This window comes from Perognathus longimembris, chromosome 12 (assembly GCF_023159225.1).
Source record: "Perognathus longimembris pacificus isolate PPM17 chromosome 12, ASM2315922v1, whole genome shotgun sequence".
NCBI lineage: Eukaryota > Metazoa > Chordata > Mammalia > Rodentia > Heteromyidae > Perognathus > Perognathus longimembris.
In genome coordinates, this window is record NC_063172.1 from 15,270,108 (window position 1) to 15,294,526 (window position 24,419).

General features: G+C 44.8%; 1 protein-coding gene across 5 annotated transcripts in view; it reads right to left on the bottom strand.

Moving 5' to 3' along the window:
• Nucleotides 1–12,163, bottom strand: part of Col14a1 (collagen type XIV alpha 1 chain) — a 176,445-nt gene extending 164,282 nt beyond the window's left edge. For 3 of the 5 annotated variants that reach the window (XM_048358765.1, XM_048358762.1, XM_048358767.1), the window contains exons 1-2: nt 12,034–12,163; nt 124–248 (exon numbers count right to left, since the gene is read on the bottom strand). In XM_048358765.1, the coding sequence (XP_048214722.1) occupies nt 124–211 (88 nt within the window). In that variant the 5' untranslated portion in view covers nt 212–248; nt 12,034–12,163. Of the gene's footprint in view, nt 1–123; nt 249–5,409; nt 5,494–11,660; nt 11,714–12,033 lie in introns of those variants that run through there. The other 2 variants (XM_048358764.1, XM_048358763.1) reach the window with 2 other exon arrangements.
• Nucleotides 12,164–24,419: the final 12,256 nt, after the last annotated feature.

Sequence of the window (24,419 nt, forward strand, 5' to 3'; positions counted from 1 at the left end):
GTTAAAATCCAACCTAATTCCTTTCTAAAAATACAGTTGTACCAATGACACTTGGTTATGATAGATAAATAAAAATGACGATAGTACCCAAGAGGGCTAGACTCTCTTAAAGATTTCAATTACCTTGACCCTGGACGATGGTGCAGAAATAAGCAATTGCCACAAAAGCTGGAATCAGCCAGTATCTCATTTTGCACTGGAAAATCTTCATTTTATTTTCTGCCTTTTACATGAGGTGTAGCAACGACCTGGAAATACAGAGCACAGGAATGTAGTTGAGAAGACTGCAAATAAGTGTGCATCATCTTCTGGGACTGGCAAGTAAGCCTATGTGGATTTTCATTTATTCCCTAGATTATTATATAATACACAATTATCTAAATAATAATGATTATCTAACAATAATTATCTAAAAATTAAATAATACAATTATCTAAAATACAAACCGATAGAAAAATGACTGTTTGGGATATGCTGTGGAGTTTGTTTTAATATTCAAGAGAGAAGCTCAGATTGTGCAGCTCTTCTATGAGGACATAAATTGCATAGTGAATTTCCCAAGTAGATCCAATGTATCTGAAATAAGCAATGTAACCAACTACTATGTTCTTTCTAGTCATGTACTTCTCCAATGTTTACTCACATAAAGTTAAAAATCCTACTGCCATCTGATCTTGCCTATAAAGTCTACTAGTGTTCAAACGTTCCGTGTTAATAGTAAGTCATTAATCAGTTTTTCTTTTCTTGAGCTGAATAAACTTTAATCCTTTAATCTTTTCTCATAGTTCTTTTCCCCTAATATGTGTGAACCTAAAATGCTTCCAAATTTTTCTTTTTCATTAGAATGTTAACAAAAAAGATCCACAAAAATAAAACAGAAAAGAAAGACGAGGAAAGGAGAGGAGCAAATAAAGACAGTGAATGAGAGAGAAAAGGAAGGAAATGAAAACAGAAAGGAACGATGTTTGATATCATTGTAAAAGGCCAATGTACAAACAACAGTGCTATTTGAAGTCACTAAAGAAAATCTGAATCCTTAAAAATTAAGAAGATATCTCAAAAGGGTTTTCTTATCCAGCATGTGTCTTCATTCATATACCCATCTACTTATTCACTCATTTATTCCCCAATACTATTAGACAAAATCTCGGGGCGTGGATAAAATGTGAAGAAAACATTTTTGGCCCAATATAACATGCATGGCTTCTACCCTGATTTCCGGTGGAGCTTTCTTTCTATCTGAAACTTCACAACTACAGTCTTTACCATCTGTATTCCTACTGGCATCCGTCAGAGCCATTCTTGCTCCTTCATGATCTCGACTTTGTAACTAGACAGAGAGCTGGGCTTTATAGACGACTTTCTTTCTGGAACTTTCTGGAGGACTTTGAGGCTTCTAGTATTCCTGAAACACAACTGTGAGGAGGTGACTGCTTCATGAAAACTTCCTATAATGAATGGATTCCTTGGTGACCCTGCAAGAGCCATCATTGAAGAGAGAATCGACCCAGACCACTTTAGCCACATCCCATTGGTCTTCTACTCCACTTGAGCAGTACAGCACGCTGCCAGATAGCATCTCCCATGGCAGACTGACAGAATACACAAAAAGAAGTCCAGAAGATGGCCTCCGTTTTGTCTTCACTCTGGAATGTTCCTTTACTGCTGCTTGCTTTGCCCAAAATCCCATAACATTGATGTAACATCCAAGGCTTTGAAGCCTAGAGCTGGGTCCCTTGGGGGAGCATCAAACACTAACATGTCTTGGGGATTCCAAGGTTCTGCACATCTATGCACACTTCCCACACGGAGTGTTCCGATTCATAAACTCTTGGTCCAGGACTGAATTTGTGCAGCCCATTGATGCACTGGGTTACCAAAGAATATCTCTCAACATTTGCTAATCACACGTGTCAGAGCCGAAAGCCTGCTCAACGGTCTCTTCTCCCAAGCTCACTTATCTTCACTGTCCCTACGTGCATTCCTTTTTATATAAACTTACATAGCTCTAACATTTGAATCATAACAAAATACGCTTAGTTTTCTGAAATTATGTTGATGGCAAGAGAACCCTAGCTTCATAAAGCAAATTACAATGTTTTCTACATTCATTGTTTTGTAATAGCTTAAGTAGCAGGAGGCTGACAGCGCTATGAGAATTGTTGAATAGCCGTAATGGCTTTGTCTTCCTTTCTGATCTCTGTGCAGCTTTTGCAAGTATTTTGCTTGTTTATGGGTCTACTTAGGCTTTCCACATCTTGCCCCTAATTTGGGATACTTTTCTTTTTATTTGTATTCTCCTCCAGCTTCATTACTGTTGATAGATGCACTGCAAGCATCAAGTTGTTCATATGTTTTATTTCTCTCTTTAATGAATTCTCCCTTTTCCTCTAAGTAGATAAGCTAAATATTTTCTCAATTTTGTAACTTTTTAAAGAACAAGTGTTTTGGCCAAATTGTCAATACTATTTTTGTTCTAAACTGTCTTCTTTCTGTATATATTACCAGTTGCTTCTTTTTGCTTTCTTTAAAAATATAATTTTACTGTTATTATTGAGGGGTTGGAGATATCAGTTACTATTTCAGAAATCAGGTAATTAGGACATTTCTTTTTTTTTTCTTTTTTTTTTTTGGAAAATGTCACCACTTCCTTTGGTTTCCTTCAGTTTCCCCTTCCTATGGCTGCCCACAAGTTGCTTTACTTTACTGTTTTGTTCATGTTTAACTTTTCTATGCTTTTGGGTTTTTTTTGTTTTTTTTTGGTAGGAGGTATAGCTTGAACTCAGGGTCTATGCTTTGTGCCTGAGCTCTTTTTGCTCAAGATGAGTGCTGTACCCTGCTGAGCAGCACCTCTCCTGGTTTTCTGGTGATTAATTGGATAGGAGTCTCACGGACTTTCCCTGACTTTCCCTGCCAGGGCTGGCTTTGAGCCACAATCCTCAGATCTCGGCCTCCTGAGTAGCTAAGATTACAGACATGAGCCACCAGTGCCTGGCCCTTTTCCTCTAATTTTTGATGTAAAGTTATTCTTTCTTTGAGGCCATCAGTTTGCCACTGACTATGCTTTAGCAGCCTGACATAAGTGTTGATTTTCTTTGTAATCCAAGAATTATTTCAGTGAGTGAAGTAAAACAAGATTCATTGAAATGTTAAAGCAGTATGACTCATGTACTTAAATCTCTGATACTCAACTTTTTCCGAGAATAATAGTATATCTGGAGGAATAAATGAACCATATTCCTCTTAATCAATCACTCAAAGAAATTCTAAAAGAATAGGCAACATAGTGAGCATTATCAATGTATCCTTTTAGTCTGAATTAATTTATAACAGATTAGCAAGCCAATTATCTATTAAGACACAAAGGGAATGGAGTAAGTGGTGCAGAAGCTTAATAAAACATAGAGCAAGAGGTTTGGGGCATACATAGAGCCCTGATCTTAAGGAGGCAAAGAATTAATTAGTACATTAGAATTAGTACATTACCCAAATGGGTATGAGCGCTGTGGCTCAAGTGGTAAAGCACTAGCTTTGAGCACAAAGAACCAAGGAACAGCTCCCAGGCCCTGAGTTCAAGCCCCAAAACGGGGGGGTGGGGGGGGGGGGAAGAAAATGTAAGGAGCCCTTATATAGGCAGAAAACCGGAATACATAGAGACTCAAAAAGATTACAACACCCACTGCTGGCCCCACCAAATTAATACATTGGTCAACCAGCCAATCACACAAACAGCTGCTTAATACACCCAAAGGAAAATACAGCTGTAACTTTCTCAACTCAAATAAAGGATTCTGTCTAAGATTTCTTTCCCCAAACGTTATCACCATACATTTTAACCAGAGCAAAGCAAGAAGAAAGGGCAGGAAACAGGCCACATTGTCTTTGAAGCCTGCACTGTAAGATCAAGATACTTGTATTGGCTGTCATATGAGACTATTTTAACATAGCAGAAAAGGTTCTTTTTCAAGCCACCACCAAATAAATAGCCTGTTCTCTCATTTCAACAAAGTACCACAGTCCCTGTGTGCTCAGGTGTTTCAAAGCAATATTTAATATGTGGCATTGGTCATTTGTCTGCATTTCACCAATTCCAACCAGCTACCTAAATAAATAAATCAAGGCTGCACTAGTCTTGGCAACTTCTTTCGGAAACTGTGTATTATTTATATGGGAAAAAATTAAATAGTTCTTTTTAAATCTTTAAATACTTCTCTTTTGTGTTGTTTATTTTAAATTAAGATGAGCAATAGCCTATTGAGAGAAGTGGAATTTGAGTTTTCCCAAGCTATCCTGCCAAGTCACCAAACTTTTGGACAGAAAAGTAGAGACAAGAAAAGGCTCAATTTCCATTAAAGTGCCATGAGATATTTTAACATTTACTTCAAAAAAAAACTAGCTTGCTGAAATTTTGCCCAAAAAGCCTGCACAAAACAAATAATTCCTCCTTGATTTCTTTTTAAAATTAAAAAAAGCAGGTTAGAAATGGCTAGTTACAATGCTAAGTTCAGAAGATATGAACAAAATTTGTGGGTAGATAGTGTGTAGAATACGTATTTTCAAAACTCTGTCATAACTTTACAGTCAGTGAGTTAGAAATGGCTCCAGTAATGATAGTTCCTCCAAGGGTGTATTTGTTTTATGTAATCTCGTTTGTATAGCTAAGCTTTATAGGGAGCAAAGACCCTGAGTATAGGCCTTGATCAAAGTTTCCAGGCACCCACAAACTCAGTCTGACATGTATACAATTTTATCAAAATGTCTTAAAATATTGACTCTAGAGTTTTGTAAGCACACACACGCATGCATTCATGCATTTGTGCATGAGTACACACACAGCCCCACACATACACACACAGCCAAATCTTGGCTATTACTGTAAACTTATTATTTTCAACTATAAACTGAAATAAAACAGTGCTGAGACATCTGGCATGTACATAGCCAGCAGCCCCAGGCCTTACGAGACATGGTTATTAATAATATTGGAATTTTCATTCTAACCATCTCTTGCTGAGAACTCTACTATATAACTAAATCACTGTACTTGCTACTAAAGAGAATATCGAACTGTATACCATGTGTTCACTTACAATTTAATAAAAAAGGATGACTGAAAATAATCATATTGCAAAGCTAACTGAAGTATGAAACGGAATGCAAAGTTAGCATGGGACAGTGACATGAATAAAAAAAACAGGAATTACAACAGTAGTGATGGTAAATTGGCTATGGATTCTGATTAAACTACTCTGAAATTCTTTACCAATAAAACTAGTAAGATATGTTATCTTCGAAAGGGTTGTTATAATATAGACAGTATACTTAGAATACAATGCCCAAAACATTCTAATATTAGTAGCATGTCAGGAACAAATAGAGATAACAGAAAAGAAAAAAAAATGTTGATACCTAGTGTTCACTCCTTGGCAAAATGCAAAATGAAGAACAAAGGACTTTCTATCTCCTCTATCTTACTGAGCCTCTGGAACAAACCTGCAGAAAGGTTTAAGCAAAATCTGAAGATGCTTTTAATTACAGGCAGCTATTATCTGCATGAGTGAGGTGCGTTAGACCTCTCAGAGTACATTCCTATCCTTTCCAATCACTCTCCAGATGATGGCTCTACACAGGTTTAAAATAATCAACTGTACAAAACTGTGAGCGACCTTATTAAAGAGCAAGTCATAGGCTTAAAAAAAAAAACACAGCCATTTTAGTTGACAAGTTCAAGCAAAGAACATTCGAAGGAATGGTGATACTTCAACATGCTTTAAGGCTTAGGAAAATGGAGAAGCAGAGGTAGATAACTTGTCTTCCCATATCTGTTTTTTTGTTTGGTTGGTTGGCTGGTTTTGGGTTTTTTTGGCCAGTCCTGGGCCTTGGACTCAGGGCCTGAGCACCATCCCTGGCTTCTTCCCGCTCAAGGCTAGCACTCTGCCACCTGAACCACAGCGCCCCTTCTGGCCGTTTTCCATATATGTGGTGCTGGGGAATCGAACCCAGAGCTTCATGTATAGGAGACAAGCACTCTTGCCACTAGGCCATATTCCCAGCCCATCTTCCCATATCTGAAGCACTTTCATATAGACTATAATACAGAATCTTTTTCATGTAACTTCTGAAAACAGAAGTTTTGAGTTGATACAAATCCAATTCTAATTCGACCCAAGGGAATACTTTATTTAAATTTCTACAAGTTTGGGGGCAGGGGCTGAGAAAGTTTTACACGTAAGGTATATTATTACAAGAGGCATGGCTCGAGTAGAAGAGCCCCTAGCCATGAGTGAAAAAGTCAAGCAGGTGAAAAGCATGAAACCTTGAGTTCAGGCCCTACTGCTGGAGAGAGATACAGAGATGGAGAGAGACAGAGACAGAGGAAGAGGAAAAAGGGGAACTAAAAGAGAGGAGGAAGGAAAAGGAAGGAAAGAAGGAAGGAAGAAAGGAAGGAAATAAAAAGGTAAAGAAATAAAAACTAATATTACTAAAAATTAGCAAAACCAAATTTTACTTATTTAAAATATTAATGCTTTGAAAAATCTTTAGAAAGTATGAGAAATAAATATAAACAAAATTACCCATGAACAATGATAGGATCTCATTACCTTTTTTCACAAACTAAAAAATGATTTTAAGGAAAACTATTAAGAATGGTGTGGGCTGGGAATATGGCCAAGTGGTAGAGTGCTCGCCTCGTATACATGAAGCCCTGGGTTCGATTCCTCAGCACCACATATGTAGAAAAAGCCAGAAGTGGCGCTGTGGCTCAAGTGGCAGAGTGCTAGCCTTGAGCAAAAAGAAGCCAGGAACAGTGCTCAGGCCCTAAGTTCAAGGCCCAGTACTGGCAAAAAAAAAAAAAAAAAAAGCTAAGGGAGAGTGTGAGGCCCTAAACTCAAGCCCCAGTACTAGTACAGAAGAGAGAGAGAGAGAAAAAAAGAATACTATGCTAATAAATATGCAGTTTAATTAGAAAAAAGTTGTTTAAATACATGATAACAGATACATGAAGAAATAGAAAATTCAAATATATCTGAGCCTATTAAGTAAACAAGATTTTTACTAAAGATATTCCCACAAAAATTAGTCACAATTTCACTAGTCATCTCTATAATATATAGATAAGATATAATATTAATCATATGAAATTGTCAGGAAATACCTAATGGCAAATAGTATCTATCAAAACTACACATAAGCATAAAAAATAAAAACATAATATCCCTCGTGAATATGGATATAAAATCCTTTATAAAACTTTTTCAGATAACATAAACAATATGTAATAGTAATAATAATGAACTAGTAAGATTTGTTTCAGGAATGCACGATAGATTTTTACATTTTAAAATAAATATCATTTATCAGGTTAACAGACATGTAAAAGTATTTCAATAGATAGAATTCAATTGCCACTCATGATAAGAAAGTCAGCAAATTAGGAATAGAAGATATTTCTTCAAGCAAGGGAAGGAACGACAATTCAAAAAGAATTGAACTCATTACCTGATTCGTGTAACTGTAGCCCTCTGTATATCAACTCTACAATAACAATAAAAATAAATTTTAGGGGCTGGGAATATGGCCTGGTGGCAAGAGTACTTGACTCGTATACATGAAGCTCTGGGTTCGATTCCCCAGCACCACATATATAAAAAATGGCCAGAAATGGCGCCGTGGCTCAAGTGGCAGAGTGCTAGCCTTGAGCAAAGAGAAGCCAGGGACAGTGCTCAGGCCCTGAGTCCAAGGCCCAGGACTGGCAAAAAAAATAAGTAAATAAATTTTAAATAAAGAAGATATTTCTTCAGTATAATAAAGAATATCTATTTTTTAAAAACACAGAAGCTTGCAGGTATGGCTCAAGTCTAACAAACATGAGACCCTGAGTTCAAACCCCAGTATCACCAAAAAGGAGTGAAAAGAAGAGGATGTTAGCTACGCTCATATTTAATAGTGAAATGCTCAACACTTTGCTGTGTGACCAGGCTTAAGTTGAGAAGATTATAGCCATTGCTACTCAACTTTGCAGATCCTGGCCAGTGCAATAAGGCAAGAAAAAATAAAAGGCAGAAATAATGAGAGAAAAAAAGTGCCCAGGCCCTGAGTTCAGGCCCTGGAACCAACCAAAAATACAATTAACATAAAATTAAGGAATAAGGGAGAAGGTAACAAATAGTACAATGTACCCAAGGCCTAATGGATGAAACTGTAACCTCTCTGTACATCACTTTGACAACAGATTAAAAAAAATTATAATAATAAAAAAGGAAAAAATTAAAATTGAAAATTTAAATTAAATTAAATAAATAAATACACCTTTGAGACTTTTATCTCACCATTAACCATCAAGAAGCCAGAAGTGGAACTGTGGCTCAAGTGGTAGAACACTAGCCTTGAGAATAAAGCTCAAGGACAGAGCCCAGGCCCTGAGTTCAAGCCCCCAAACCAGCACAAAACAATAAATTCAATAAAATTATAAACATAAATAAAAGGACAGATAGCCAATAAATACTTTTTTTAAATGTCAACACTTCTGCTGTCACTGAGATTATAAATGTCCCCCAAAAGCTATGTGGGTGCTATTATTAGGAAGTGGTGGAAACTTGAAGATGAAGGACCTGCTGGGAGGTCTTTAGGTCACTGGAGGACCAGGGAGCCCTTGAAGGGAATCTGTGAGAACCTAGTCCCCTTACCCTCTCTCTCTCCCTCCCTAATTCATGATGTTAGGGAGTTTGCTCCACAGCATGCTCCCACCTTGATGTCCTGTCTTGCCACAAATCAGTGGAACCCCCTGGTCATGAACTAGACCTTGAGAACTGCATCCATCCACAATTAACTTGGTTGCTGTATAGCAGATTCTTGGTGTTAGTGACAGAAGGCTAACTGCTACAACCTCTCACATGTAGATGGGAACAGGAAGGAGTGTGCACTGGAAGCTTAGTCCTTGCAGAACAGTAACCAGAGCCCTGCCAGGTTTTCTTTTGCTTGTAGGAGTTCAGAAGAATGCTGGGACAGCCAGCACTATCTGGAGGAAAATCTTTCTAAGGAGAAAGCTTCTTTTTCATCCCTTCCTTTTAAACTCTCTCTCTCTCTCTCTCTCTCTCTCTCTCTCTCTCTCTCTCTCTCTCTCTGTCTCCCTCTCCCTCTCTCTCCTTCACTGCCAGTTGCCTAAGGGGATGATCTAGTGTCTTTACCCACACCTTCTTTACCAACTGCCCTAACATTGCACAAAACAGCACCACTCCAGCCTGGGGCAACGCAGGGAGGCCCCATGCTTAGGTTGTATTTGGGAGGGCAGGAAAACAACAAACATTCCACTGATGTTGGATTCAAATGACTGCAACTGTGTGGTGCTAGTCAGATCACTGCAGAGACACTGAATGGAAAGAAGGCAAAAACATCCACTGTGCTTTCGTGGGTACCACTGGGAAATAGGACCCAAAGGGAGCAAACCCGAAGGGGTCTTTTGAGTAGGCTGAACACTTTTCCAAAGATCCCTTAAACCGTCTGGTCTGCTCAGTCTATTCCTAAGGCCAGCCCTGGCTGGAAAGCATGACGGTCCCAAGAGTTCTCTGAAATCCTCAGCTGGGCTGTCAGCTGCAGGACTGGGGCCAAAGAGCTCCTCCCATCAATCCTGATGCCTGGGGCTCATCCAAAACCGCTCCAAGGAATATTGGCTGGTCCGGAGGAATCCTTCCCAGGGAATTACTCGGAGGCCTCAGCAGTGTGGTTCCCATCCTCCCTTGCGAAGGGACCTGCAGGAGAGCCAGGCTCCCCTGGAGGTTCAGGTCTATTCTGATTCAGGGCTGCTGAAGCAGAAGGGATGTCTACTGTTTATTGAGAGAGTAAAGGGAAATCCTAAAACATCAGGGATGAGGTTGGGAAATATCTGCCTAGATGAGAGAACCATTCACAGAGGGCCACACATGGTTTTTCTACTAAATGAATGCTTCCATTCATTCATTCATTCAGAGAGGAAGCAATGAATGAATCTAAAGGGTGGCAGGTCAAGAAGAATTGAAGAGTTGTCATGAATAGGTTTAGAATCTATGTGGAGGGCTAAAAACAGTCTTACCTGTGGTGGTGCTTGCACAACTCTGAATATACTAAAAAAAATCATTGAACTGTACAGCTTAAGTAGATGAACTATGTGACGTGTGAATTCTTTCTTAATAAAGCTGCTAAAAAAATAAGAAACTGCCAAGTATAGGAGACTCACATCTGTAATCCTAGCTTCTCCAGAGGCTGAAACCTGAGGACTGTAGTTTGAAACCAGCCTGAGCAGAAAGTCCTTAAGACTCTTTCCTCCAAATAACCAGCCAAAAGGCTGGAAGTAGAGAGGTGTGTATTTCAAGGGGTAGAAAGCCCAAAGCCAATCAGGAGCACTCTGAGTTCAAGCTCCAGTTCAGGCACCAAAATAGATAGATAGGTAGGTAGATATATAGGCAGATAGATAGATAGATAGATAGATAGATAGATAGATAGATAGATAGATAGATAGATAGATAGATAGATAGATAGATAGATAGATAGACAGACCTATCCTCAGTTCCATCTCCTATTAACCAAGTTGCTGAATCCAGGTTCAGAGAAAATCTACCCAGGGTACTCTTTTTATTTCCTTCTTTTTTAACTGTTATTACAAAGAAGATGTACAGAGGAGTTAGTTACATAACTCAGGTAGTGAGTGCATTTCTGTATGGACAATACCCCCTTTTTCCCTCGCTCCCAGAGTACTCTATTTCGAACAACCCCCAATTCTAAATCTCTCCCATCCACCCATTCTAAGTATGCCAGCAGGTTCCACGGCAGGTCTGAGCCTGCTGGAGGTATCCGCCAGCCACCCAACCGTGAGGAACCTTACCACACTGTAAGGAAGCGGCCCCTGGAACCCCGGGGCCTCTAAGAAGCCGGGGGCGGGGGGGGGGGGGGCTAGAAACACGCCCTTCCACTTCCGCCCCCCACGGAGCCTCCAATTCGCCCCCACTCCTCTTTCCTTCCCCTGTCTGCCCCCTGTCAGCTCCCCTCAGCAGCCAGTCGCCCCCTCGAACTCCCAGGAAAGGGTGTGAATGAAACGTTCAGACGAAATGGGGCTCAGCACTTTCAGACGCCACTGTGCAGCGGGAAATCCTGGCCCCGGGGCGCGCACTGCCTTGAGACCCTTTCCCAGAGGGCAGCTTCAAAGCATCTCAGACCTCGCTTGCTCCAGAGTAGCCGAGCGGACGAGGGGGGGTTGGGGGGGCTCCCCACCAAGGACCCCCAGAACTCAGCACCAAGATCTCAGCTCTGCAAATCACCTAAGAGTGGTAGGGTCCCCTCTTCTTGACCAAGCATCCGAGTCCGGCCTCATGGGAGTCCAGAGAAACAAGAGGGTAAAGGGGACCCGTGGGACACGAGAGCCCGGACGACGCAACCCCCATCCCGGCCTGTGGATCGTCTCGAAGCCACGGCGCCCTGGCTCTCGGTTACCAAAGCCAAGCGCCCCGGGCGCCGCGGGTTCCAGGCAGACGACGCCGTCCTCCATCCGCCGGCTGCGCTCGGGGCGCCCCAATGCCTCGAAGCCCCGCGACCAGCACCTGTGGCCGCGCGGGGAACGGCGGGAGAGCTGTGTCCCCCCCCCCCCCGTGATCTCCCCACGGGCTGCTCTCCCACACGACCCCACATACCGTCTACAGTACAAGTAGCCGATTGCCGGCGCGCGCGCGCGCTGACAAATCCCCCAAATCCCTTTTCTAGCACCGGGGTACGTTGACTAAGCCTCTCCGAGCCGGTGTGCGGGACCCCGACAGCAGCTTCTCCCCGCCGCGCGCTCAGCGCGCCCTGTTATCCCGCCCAGTCCCCCCCGCGCCCCGCGCTGCCTGGCCGGTGTGCGCACACGCGGCGCGCGCCGCCGGGGAGCTCGGAGAGCGCACGGGGCCGGGACGCGGCACTGCGCGCGGCGCGCACGCTCCCTCCCCATCCGAAGCTGCGTGCGGCAGGTGGCCGGCTCCCCCCGGGGCAGCCTGGGGGGGGGGAGAGCGAGGAGGGGGGGGGACTGACCTGCGCGGGGCACGACGCGGTTCAGCTCGGGGGGCTCCTGGCGCCTTGGGGATGATCCTCAGCGAGTTGGTCACTAGCGGCTCTCGGGCCCTGGCTCGCTCCCCTCTTGGGTACCCTCTCGCCCTCTCCCCTCCCCGCGGCTCGTCCCCCTCCCCTGTCTCTCCTTCTCCCCCTCTCCCCCTCTCGGCCCCCCGGAGCTACTTCTGCCCCGGCGGCCCTCTCCTCTCCCAGGAGCCCAGGATCAGATAAGAGAAAAGGAACGGCTGCCTGTAGCCAATTATAAGGCCGGAGGCGGGTGGAAGTGGGGGGGCGGGAGACCCTTTGTCCCCTCCTCCCCCTCCCTCCTCCTCCCCTGTCTCCCCGCCCCACGTTGCCCACGCCCCCCCCCCTCCCCGTAGACCGGGCGGCCTTCCCCGGTGCGCGCGCGGCTGCCGGGTGCGGTGCTCAGGGGAGCTGGGTTAACCCCGGCACCCGGGGCTTCCCGCCAGAGCAGAGCTGGGGGGCCCCGGTGACTTTGGAGGAGGTCTCGAGCCCTCTGGTTTTCAGTTGTCCTGTCCCCACTTTTCTATTCCCCAACCCAGCCTTGGTTTCCCACGTCAAAGTCTGAGCCGCTGTCGGGGCGGGGGAGGGGAGGGGGGGTCGGCCACGAGCGCCCCTCCTCCTCTCCCGAGCAATCCAACCGCTGCAAACTTGCAACGTGGAGATGCCAGACTCTCCGAGTGCGGAAGACTCCTCTGGGGGTGGTCAATGGACACTGCCGTTGGTTCTAAAAGAACAGATCGCATCCTTTCCGTGGGGTGGGAGCTCATCTCGAGCCCACGCCGAGGCCTGGGTGGGGGGGGGGGACCTCATTTGTCAGGTATCCTGGCGTCCCGGTCTCTGCTGGCCATTCCTGAGAGGCGTTGCCCTCAGACGGGAAAAGCCTGACCGGGGGGGGGGGGGGTGGGAAGGGGGCACGGAATGGTAACGCGCCCTCACCATCTCAGCACTGGGGAGGGGGGGGGGTGAGGCGCAAAGACCCCAGCCTGGGTTTCCCGTCTCAGGAAAATAAGAAAAATGTCATTCTCCCCATGTTTAAAGCCCTGCGAGCAAGCCCGACACGTTCAGTTCTTTACCCTATGGACGTGTCATCCGCTCACTAACGTTAGGTGAGGACAGAGAAAGTGGGAGTTTAACAAGATCTCATTTTTCTAAAGGGGGGGGGGCGGGTGGCGGGGTGTGGGGGAGCTCTCTCCCCTTGGAGAATTGAAAAGAGTGTTCGAGAAACGGTCCTTGGTCCCGGGGTCTGCCCCCACCACGACCCGGTAAGGATGCAGAAAGAGGAACTCTTCCCAGGTGGTTGTTCGGACGCCCAGGCTTCCCCACCGTTAGCCTCCTTGGTGTTCGTGGAATCGGCGGGCTGTCCGCACCGGGCGCACGCAGGGTGGGTGCCGGCTGGGATGCACAGAGCCGATCCACCCCTCCCAACTGCCCTGCGCTTCTGGGCTGGCGTCGGAACTGGCCTCGCACGGGCTCAGGACGCGATCCCAAAGCTGCCGGTTTTCTGCCTGCAATTCACGGCAGGCAATTCTCCGGGGTGGAAGCGTCCCGGCTGTCCCCGGACTCCCACCGCGGAACTGCCGGCGTGAGAGCGCCACCTGGTGTCGGCGCCGCGGTGGAACGGGCCGGGAACTGCAAAGATGCCTTGACAGCCTTGAGAGAAAGAAACCAAGCCACCTTGGGGCAGTTAGATCCGTGCCTATTCTGCTCCCCCCTTTTCTCTGGTGGAAGAGTACCCCCGTGTTCTTCGTCCTCGTCACGATGCCGGCGGCTGAGGGTAAGGTCGTTGCATAGGTGTGCCAGGTTGTAAAAGCTAGGTGAGAGAATGTCATGACACAATTCCAGGACACAGAGAATGAAGGCCTCCTGGTGGTAACTTTAAAATAGGAAACGTCTGCACGAAAACCCAAAAGAAGAATACGCCTAGTATTGGGGAAAACGTGAGCTATATTGATTTAGTAGCCACATCATTTATTTTTTAAGTTTGGCATAGCACTGGTGGCTCACACCTGTAATCTTAGCTGCTCAGGAGGCTGAGATCTGACCATCACAATTTTAAGCCAGACCTGGCAAGGGAGTTCGTGAGACTCCTATCTCCAATGAACTAGCAAAAAAAAAAATCCAGAAGTGGAGCTGTGGCTCTGATTTTACAGCACCAGCCTTGAGTAAAAAAGCTAATGAACAGCACGCAGGCCCTAAGTTCAAACCCGATACCAGCATACTCTCTCTCTCTCTCTCTCTCTCTCTCTCTCTCACACACACACACACACACACACACACAATTTTGACTCATCTCTAGATTTTGAATTGCTGCATTCCACTGTAAATGCAGACATACTTCACTTCTCCTGGATCGGAATAGATGGTTTCAGTCCATTCTCCATCAAGTTGTAGTAGTGGGTGACTTTCTAGCCCCTCCCAAGAGGTTTATTCAACATTCATCTGAAGGTGGGCCTCAGGTTCTGGTAGAGTACTGAGAACTGAGTCATAGAAGCAAGAATAGAAACTCACTAGACGTTTCCTGCAGTATAGGAAAATGTGTGAATGCCTGGGACCAGTGCAGATAGTACACACACACACACACACACACACACACACAGAGTTGCCAAATCTCTCGGAGCCTTGCAATGAGACTCTGGACTTAAATCTGAATTAAAAGGCTCTGCCCATGGCATGTTTCACCTTGCTGAAACTATTTTTCTTTCTCTGGGCCTAACTCCTCATGCACAGTTAATTATATCCTAGGAGACTGTCATGTGAAGTGAATAACGTGTATTCATGGAACGAATCCATAATAAATAATAAGTGGAAGCTATATTGTCTTCACAGGGACTAGCTCCATTCTGCTCATTGTACGTGGTTGTATTATTTTCCAGCAGCTATTTCTGGAAAGTTCTGTTGGCATTAAAAGCAAGACAGGTTGACTACCCAAAACTTTGTAAACATTTATTCTTTCTGATTATACTAAACATTACGATTGAACTGTTCTGTGCCATCTTGATTGCTTATTCAGCCCTGAACTCTCAGATGTTGACTTCTGTCATGCTAGAAGTGTTGGTCTCCATTCCATGGACAGCCTGATTTATGCAAGCTTTTATTTCTTTCCCTACTAATGAGAGATCTTCAATCAACCCATCCTGTAGTCCACCACAGAGCATGACACAAAGAGCAGGAGAGAACTTGTCCAAGTTTACCCCAAACGCTGTTTTGGGTTGTGGGGGGAGCAGGGAGGGAGTTGTTTGCTATTTTTGTTGGGACTTTTTTTGTGGGTGTGCTCTGTTAGTGGTGCTTGAACTCGGAACCTTGAGGTCTTCTTTAGCTTTTCCACTCAAAGCTGACACTCTACCACTTGAGCCACTGTGCCACTTCCAGCTTTTTGGTGATTAATTGGAGATAAGAGTTTCATGGACTTTCCTGCCCTGGCTGGCTTTGAACTGTGATCCTCAGATCTCAGCCTCCTGAGTAGCTAGGATGATAAGATACACTAGGTCCTGGCCATAATCCTATCCTATAGGAGAGTGTGAATCCTATCAAGTTTCTAATAGGATACGAATCCTGTGTTGTTTTATCTATTTTGACTTGGCACTGCAGGATAGGAGTCACTTCAGTGGTTCAAATGCTGTCTCGTTGTGTTCTGCAGTACCAGGGGCTTCTTCTCCCATTTGCCTTTCAGATTTGTCAGCAAGTAATTAGGACATTCCTCATCTTTTCTGTTCCATGGCCCAGATCAAAGTCATGACTTTCACAACAGCCAAGTTTTTCATGTGTGACAGCCACTGTCAGGGCGTGCGTGATACACAAAAAGCTCCATTCATAACACAATCATGCAAGAATGGCCTATGGTACCTCTGCCAAACCCCCCTCACTTTACAAAGGAAAAACCTGAGATCCACTGACTTAAATACCCTGGCCAACCCCACCCCAGCCCCCCAAAAGACAGACATTGCTAGATTTTTTGGTCATTTAACAAGCATCCAAGACTCTTTCCAATAACAATTAAAATAATAATATCATAATAAAATAATTCATTGAGAGGTATTTCGATTCCAGATATACTAGAAGAGCTCACATAGAACGAATTCACTTTTCTTTTTGGTGGTACAGGGATATGAATTGAGGGCTTTAACATCAGCCAGGCAGGCACTGTGTGTGCCACTTGAGCCATGCCTCCAGTCCTTTCTGCATTAGTTGTTTGTTTGGATGGTTAGTTTGGAGGGGATTTTGTTGTTGTTGTTGTTGTTGTTGTTCTTGGTCATGGGGCTTGAAGTCAGGGCCTGAGTTCTGTTGCTGAGATTTTTTGCTCCACTTTCTCCTGGTCCTCTGTGTGTGTGTTCCTCCTTCCAGCACTGACTGATGTCTTCTGTTATGTGTTTCTTTTTCTAGCACTTACCGGTGATCTTATGTCTTATGTACCTTCTCAGCTGCCAGGCGAAGGGGCAGCTCTGCTGCACCGTAGCCTTCTCCCTGGTGCTCTGCCTCAGCCTCTGCCTGCCATGTGCTAGCGTTACAGGGCTATTCCACCACACCCAGCAAGAGTCTATACTTTGCTGGGTGCTGGTGGCTCACACCTGGAATCCAAGCTACTCAGGAGGAGAGTAAGTGATGGAGGTTGAATATAGCATAGAATACTAGTAACTGCTTGAATGAGGAAGACACAACAGAAGACCACAGGAAACTCTGCTGAGGAGGAAATTACAGCAGGAAGGAGACCACCAAATGGAGAGGTAGACATGTCTAAAGAAGGCATCAAAGTGCTACAAGGACAAACACATCAGAGAAGACAAGTCTGTGTAGAGGAAGGAAGTCATAAATGAAGGTGACTTTCATGTGCTAGAAGAAGAAGATGCAGTAGCAGACAACGGGTAAGTGTCGGAGAGAGGAATGAACATGCATGAAGGGACTGCTAGTAAATTCTGGAAAAGGGACAGACAGCAGAAGACCACTGAACAATGACTGAAGGAAGAACCCACACGAGATGGCCACCCGTGAGAACATGAAGGACACAGACACACCTGAAGCCCAGGGGAAGGTGCTGGAAAAGGAACCCAGGAAGTTCTGGAAGGAGGAACACACTGGTAAGTTCTGGAAGGCTTAAGGCTCAGCAGAAGATCAGTGGAAAGTTCCGGATAAAGACACCACAGACAACCAGGTAAGTGCTGAAAGGAGGAATGCATTGCAAATGGTGCTGGGAAACAGGACTGCATAGCAGGGGAGCCCTGGAAACACGGAGGGAGAAACTCACCACGAAGGACTCTTGTTCAGTGCTTGAAGGAAGAACACACAGGGAGGATGGCAGGTAAGGGCCAGGAGGAGAAAAATACAAGCACCGGATGGATGAACACACAACACAGAAACACCAGTATGTTCTGGAAAGAGGAACACACGCAAGGGGTGGGAGGAAAACACCCAATGGAAGGCCATGAGTAAGTACTGGAAGTGTAAGAAAAGAGAAAGAAAGAGTAGAAAGGCACACTCGGCAGACCAACAGGTTTCATCTGGGGAGGAAGGCCTGGGAAGGGCCACCCCCTTTACACTGAGGCCTCCTTTAAATAGTAGAGAGTGAAGTGGGGGTGGGGGGCAGATGGAAGTGGGGTGAGATGTTATTTTAACGGAGGAGTTTCGAGGCCTCAGCAGCATCTGGGTTCATGAGGGATGTCAGCGTCAGAGGCGGCTTTGGTCTCAGGCTCTCTTCCAAGATGGCAGATCTGTGTTCAGGGGAAGGGGAGAGGAGATGAGTCAGCGGGGAGCAAGGACAGCTCTCAGATAGGGCTGGGGTGGGGGGAATGCGTTAAGTTTAAGTCATCTTCCATCAAGAAGGATGAAAACAACGGAAGATAACAAGTATGGGCTGCAGAAGACCACCGGAAAGTGCTAGAAGGATGAACATGGACAAAAGATATCAGGTAACTGAAGGACCAAGACACAACAGAAGAAAAGAGCTACAGAAAACATAGGACACAAGGCCATCAGTGCATGCAAAGGAGGGACACGGCACAGAAGATCACACAAGTGATGGAAAGGAAAACACAACAGACAGGTGAATGTTGGCAGAAAGAACAGACAGAAAACCACTGTGATCGCTGAGGCAGGGACCAACAACTCCCAGTGTTGGTGTAAGGAAGAACACAGCAGAAGACCACCAGTAAATGCAGTTTAAAAAAAAAAAGGGGGGGGGTTGGGGATATAGCCTAGTGGCAAGAGTGCCTGCCTCGGATACACGAGGCCCTAGGTTCAATTCCCCAGCACCACATATACAGAAAATGGCCAGAAGCGGCGCTGTGGCTCAAGTGGCAGAGTGCTAGCCTTGAGCGGGAAGAAGCCAGGGACAGTGCTCAGGCCCCTGAGTCCAAGGCCCAGGACTGGCCAAAAAAAAGCACACATAGCTGGGCACCAGTGACCCCTATCTGTAATCCTAGCTACTCAGGAGAATGAGATCTGAGGATCATGGTTCAAAGCCAGCCAGGGCAGGAAAGCCACTGAGACTCTTATCTCCAATTATCCACCAGAAAACTGGAAGCGGCACTATGGCTCAAGTGGTAGAGCACTAGCCTTGAGCAAAAGAGCTCAGGGACAGCACCCAGGCCCTGAGATCAAGCCCTAAGACTGACAAAAACAAAAACAACAACAAAAATGTATCCATCTGATTTTGAAAAGATATTAATGCAGAATTGTTGCTTTAACTCATAAATGGTTACTTGTAACATTGTAAGACATTTAGCTATTCAATATCAAAAATCACATCTTGGAGAAGTGAATAATTCTGTTGTGGCAGGTATAGAATTATGATAAACATGCTAAAGAAAGTTGTATTTCAAAATTATAGTTATTTCTATATTTGGTTATAAATTTGATTACATTTACTTATGGTTAATGCATTTTTGAGCTTCACAGTTCATGACTGCCAGTTATCATCAAATCAAAGAGGTTACCTGGAAGAGAGAAATTGGCTGGGATGACCTTATACATTTTTTTCCTTTTTATATATGATTTTATAATATATGCAAATGGAATCTTCTTGGAGCCTCTGGTGTGGTCCTTGTGCTCTTCAATACTGGATGCTTCTGCACAGCTGATCTCACTGCAGAGGAATCTTACACCCCCGATGAAAGAAAGATCCAGAAGTAAGCCTGCTCTCACAAAGGGGTGCAGTAAGGACTGTAATCATAGGATTTAATAAGTCAGGAGATATATTGATGTTTGAAACACTATGTTGCTCACTGTGGAGAAAAAGATGGAAAGTATGGAAGGAGGGAAGGCAAGGCAGAGAGTGGGGGGTTAAAGTGAACATAGCAAAGAAACAATGTCCCAGCCAGGCCAAAGCTTGCTTGCCAGGCACTCTGCCCCACTCAAGAAATCTGGAGAAACAGATGATTCCAACATGACCAAAGGAAAAGACAAAATGAGCCTGGAACTCCTTGTTCCAGGAAGTAAAGGAGCAGCTCAAAGTGGGTGAGGTCATATTAAAAGGACACATAGACAACAACGCTTCCACTAGCCAAATCTGAAATCATGGCAGAACAAAAATGAATTGCAATAGTAATGGGTGCTGGGGAATGGAACCCAGGGCTTCATGTGTAGGAGGCAAGAACTCTTGCCACTAGGCCATATTCCCAGCCCACACTCATTTTTTTTTAAAATCCATGGATTTGAGATCAACATCAAAGGCAACTCTTTCCCCCCCAGAATGATAACAAGAGAATGCGGAAGGTGTCTGAATTATGGACCGTAGAGCAAAAATAGACTGAGGCAAAAAAAATAATCGACTTCGTGGGGGATGTGTACATGGGAAACAACTGCGGCACACTGCAAACCAGGGGACACGAAGGCGACAGTGGCTTAGACAGCTGGCTGCTCACTGAGGATGAAGAGCAGGAATCCAGACCTAAAATGTCTGTGTTATATTCCTGGGCTCAGCTACTGACATGCTTCCCAACCCTGAGCAAGTTGGTATCTGTAATTAGTATGAGTAACAATGTTAACTATCACAGAAGGTCTCCATGCAAGTGTTTGTTGTCACTTACAAAACATGGAAGATTCCCAACACGCAAAATGTACTGTATATGTGCTCAGTAAATACATTTAGAGAAGTAATAAATGTAGGGGTTGAGATGTGGCTCTAGTAGTAGCTCTCCTCCCTGGCAAATGTGACCTTCTGAGTTCAAATCCCAATACTGCCCAATTAAAATTAAATAAATAAAATCACCGCTTCTCGTTGTAATAAGGATGATTTTATTTCAAGCTAGGTTAAAAGCTGAAACAAAAAAAGATAATTTTACAAGGCAATATTGGAGATTATGTTTTATTTCTTGAGAAAAATATAAAGAATGAAAACCATAAATTAAAACATAAGTAAGATGAACACCCTGATAATCCTAGCTATGTAGGAAGATTGTGGTTAGAAGTTAGCCTGAGCAGAGAAGAAGTCCATGAAACTTTATCTCCAAAATAACCAGCAAAGAGCTGGGGCTGGGGGCATGGCTCAAGTGGTTGAGCACCCACCAAGCAAGTTAAGCAAGAAGAAAGCTCTGAGTTCAAATCTTGATACCCCCCCAAACCCAAACCCACATCAAATGAAAAGTTTCAGAGCATCTGAAGTCAAGTGTGGTGGTTGTGTCTTTGATCTTTGTACTTAGGACATGGAAGCAGGAGGATTGTAGGTTCAAGCCCACCCTGGGCTGTATAGCAAGATCTTGAAAGACATCAGGTGCCCGTCACTGAGGCAAAACATACACTTGGTCTAGAAATCAAAGAAATGGAAGTTCCAGGAAAAAACCTAACAGATTCAGACTTAGCCACTATCTCATACCAATGTGGTAGATCATGGCTCAGTGGCCTCCAGCAGCCAGGAGATTCCGTCCCGTCATCTACTCTGTCACCTCCGGGAAGAGAATTGCTCTTTTGCTGACAAACTTCAGAAAGTAAGCTCCCTGGCTCTTCTGACTGGCCATGCTTCCTTCCATAGAATGTCTACAGTTCCAATCATTAGAAAGTTCTTAAGTACTCCTAGGCACTGAAATTTGTTTCTCCGCCATATTTTCCATGGTTCTTCAAGGGGCAAGGTATGGGGATAGGAACCCCAAATGGGGTCCTTTGTCTGCACAGCTTCAGAAACCCAAAATGAAAGGAAGACCATGTCAGCTGCAGGAGGACAGCATTCAGAAGTGGGCGCGGATCTAGCTGGTTTTGTCCATTGAGAACAGAGAAGGTCCAAGCCCTAGTGCTAGGTTAGAGCGGAGCTTCCGGAAGAGGGAGATCTGATCCAATCACATCTTTGGTCGTAAGGCTTCTTCAGCTCTGATTCTGTGGCTGTTTACTTGGTTTTGGCTCTTGAGAAGATGAATTGGCTACGTAAAAAAAAAAAAAATTATTAAACCAAGTTTGGACAGTGAATGCACTTAAAAGAAGAATTCAACTTAAAGATCAAATTATATTTTGATTTAATTTAAGTGAAAGAGGGATGGGGAGAATGCAGTCAGAAATTCGCTGTATATACTATAGAATTGAGAAGAATAAGGGAAGGGCTGGGTGGAAGGGAGGGAAAAGGATGAAGGGAGGACACCGATCAAGATGAATTGTATACATAAACACTTTGTTAAAGGGCAGAAAGAAATCAATACATATTCTAAACATTAAGAAAAATGGGGGAAGGGGTGTGTTGGGAGGGGTGGGTGAGAATGTTGAAAGGGGTGATACTCATCAAGAGGCACGGTACTCCAAATGCTTTGTTGAATGCCCAACTATTTAAAGATAAAAAATACTCAAAACAAAGAAGAATTAAATGTTAAAAAAGCAAACCCTGTTGCAGACACCAGGCGGCAGCATTTCATAACTTTACAAAGGAAGACTGAGAAATCCATGTTTCTTTTAACCGAGCGAAATGCATGGAGAAGGGGCCTTGAAGAGAATGGACGCACTGCCTTACGTATGAAGCTGTAACCCCTCTATACATCACTTTGACAATAGAGAAACAAGTATTTTTTTAAAAGAAGGAGGAAAGGAAGAAGTAAGAAGGAAGAAGGAAGAAGTAGGAAATTCAAAGGGAATACCAAATTTGAGAGACACAGGGTAAAAAAAGAGAAACAACTACAAAAGCAATACTTGCAAAACTGTTTGGTGTAAGTGAACTGAACACCTGGGGGGGGAGGGAAAGGGGGGAGGGAGGGGAGTATGAGGGACAAGGTAACAAACAGTACAAGAAATGTATCCAATGCCTAACGTATGAAACTGTAACCCCTCTGTACATCAGTTTGATAATAAAAATTTGAATAAAAAAAACCTAAATTGAGATTATTGAATCATTCGAAGTAATCTTAAACCCTAGAGCTGAAGAGCACCAAATAAGAACTACAGCGCATGCTTCCTGACTGTAGACTAACCCTATTTCTATCTCATCTGGCCTTCCTGAGTCACTTGCCATCTGCTGAAATGATTGACTGACCTCCTTCCATGGTGGTGTCTCCTTTTCTGCAGACACAGATTAGGGCATGGGCTCCTGAGGTCTCATTAGTAAAGATGGAGAGCCTGGTTTGAATAAAATATGAATCCTCTTCCAGAGAAGACATATATTTTCCAAAACTATGTGCCATCAGGGAGCTGGTACTAGAGCAAAAGCTCTCACTTTATCTGCTCGTGGCTGGCACTGCGATTTGAGCCACGCTTCCACTTCCAGCGTTTTGTTGGTCAATTGGAGATAGAAGAGTCGCGGATTCATCTCACCAGGCTGGCTTTGAACTGTGATCCTCAGCTCTCAGCGCCTTGTATAGCGAGGATTATGGGTGTGAGAGCCCCCCTCCCCCAAAAAAAAAAATCAGGCCATGTCTTGCCTCCTCTAACCAAAAGGATTCTGGGAAGAAGGCACAGAGGAAGAAAGGGAAAGGACGACATGGCCAGTGAGTGTATTTATCCTGCCTTGCCTCTTGGAGGAAGCCTGCAGAGGCTAGCCCCGGGAGGAGAGCACCCCCTTCTCTGTGGGGACTCTGGAAGCCACCGCTCTTCTCAGGATGCCAAACGTGGCAATGGCCACCGCGGAGGAGACCAGGCGGTCCATGCTGGGGAGCAAAGGGAATAAAGGTCTTTGACCTTTCCTAGACAGTTCCCTGTAGAGGGCGCAGCCATTCCCCAGGCTTCTGGACAAGGAAGGCCACAGCAGGGAGAGGGACTCCCCCCCACGCCCACTGCCGCCAGAGCCCCCTTGGCTCCCCATCACCCTGGCCGTAGACAGCCACGCGAGAAGTAGCAGACAGGTGGAAAGCAGATGGCCTGGAGGACCAGAAAGAGACAAAGCAACACCAGGAGAGCCAAGAAGGAGCCTGGGGGGGTGGGGGGTGGGGTGCTGGCCAGCAGCGAGAACTCAGATGACAACCACGACAGACTATTTTTAAAGGCTGGCGAGGTAGGAATGTCCTCCCCCTGGACCAAACTCCTTTATTAAGCCACAAGCAAGACAGCCATGTTTCCTCCCCTTCCTAAGGGTGCCCATTACCCTAGTTCTTCTTTTGTAGAGAATTTGCCCACATTCTTTTGGGGGGTGGGGGTCCCCGTTTCTCTAGGGACCTGATATCAAGGCGCTGCAACAGGGAAACTGAAACAACTTGAATAACGCTGAATTCTGATTTTTCTCTTGGGACACTTTCTGTCCCAAATTTCTGCATAAGCAAAATGTGTTCCCTCTCCGGGGTGAGTGTGTCTTATTGAATGTGTCTGGCAAGTTGGCTGGGACATCAAAGGGAAGCCCATGCACCCCACCCCCACACTACTTGAGGCATCTGAGTCCTGGAGTCCAGCCCTGTGTTCAAAGTTGTCTATCCTGAGTGCCTCATGCTTGGTGAGTGTAGGACTCTTAGCTTCCTGTCCAGGCTTGGCCAGGACATTTGTTTCCCACATACTCAGTGAAGTAAGTAGCCACAAGCACCCACCAGACCTGACTCAAAGCCCCAACAACTGTGCTAAGGAACTTCCTAGGTACTCAGGAGGCTAAGGTCTGAGGATCATGGTTTGAAGGCAGCCAGGGCAGGCAAGTCCAAGAGACTCTTATCTCCAATGAAGCACCAAAAAAAAAAAAAAAAAACCCAAAAGGGCTGGGAATATGGCCTAGTGGCAAGAGTGCTCGCCTCGTATACATGAAGCCCTAGGTTCAATTCCTCAGCACCACATATATAGAAAAGGCCAGAAGTGGCACTGTGGCTCAAGTTGGCAGAGTGCTAGCCTTGAGCAAAAAGAAGCCAGGGACAGTGCTCAGACCCTGAGTTCAAGCCTGAGGACTAGCAAATAAACAAAAAAAAAATGCAAGGGATTAAGTATGATTGATTGATGAATATTGAAATACACTATAAAATATTTGTTCAAAT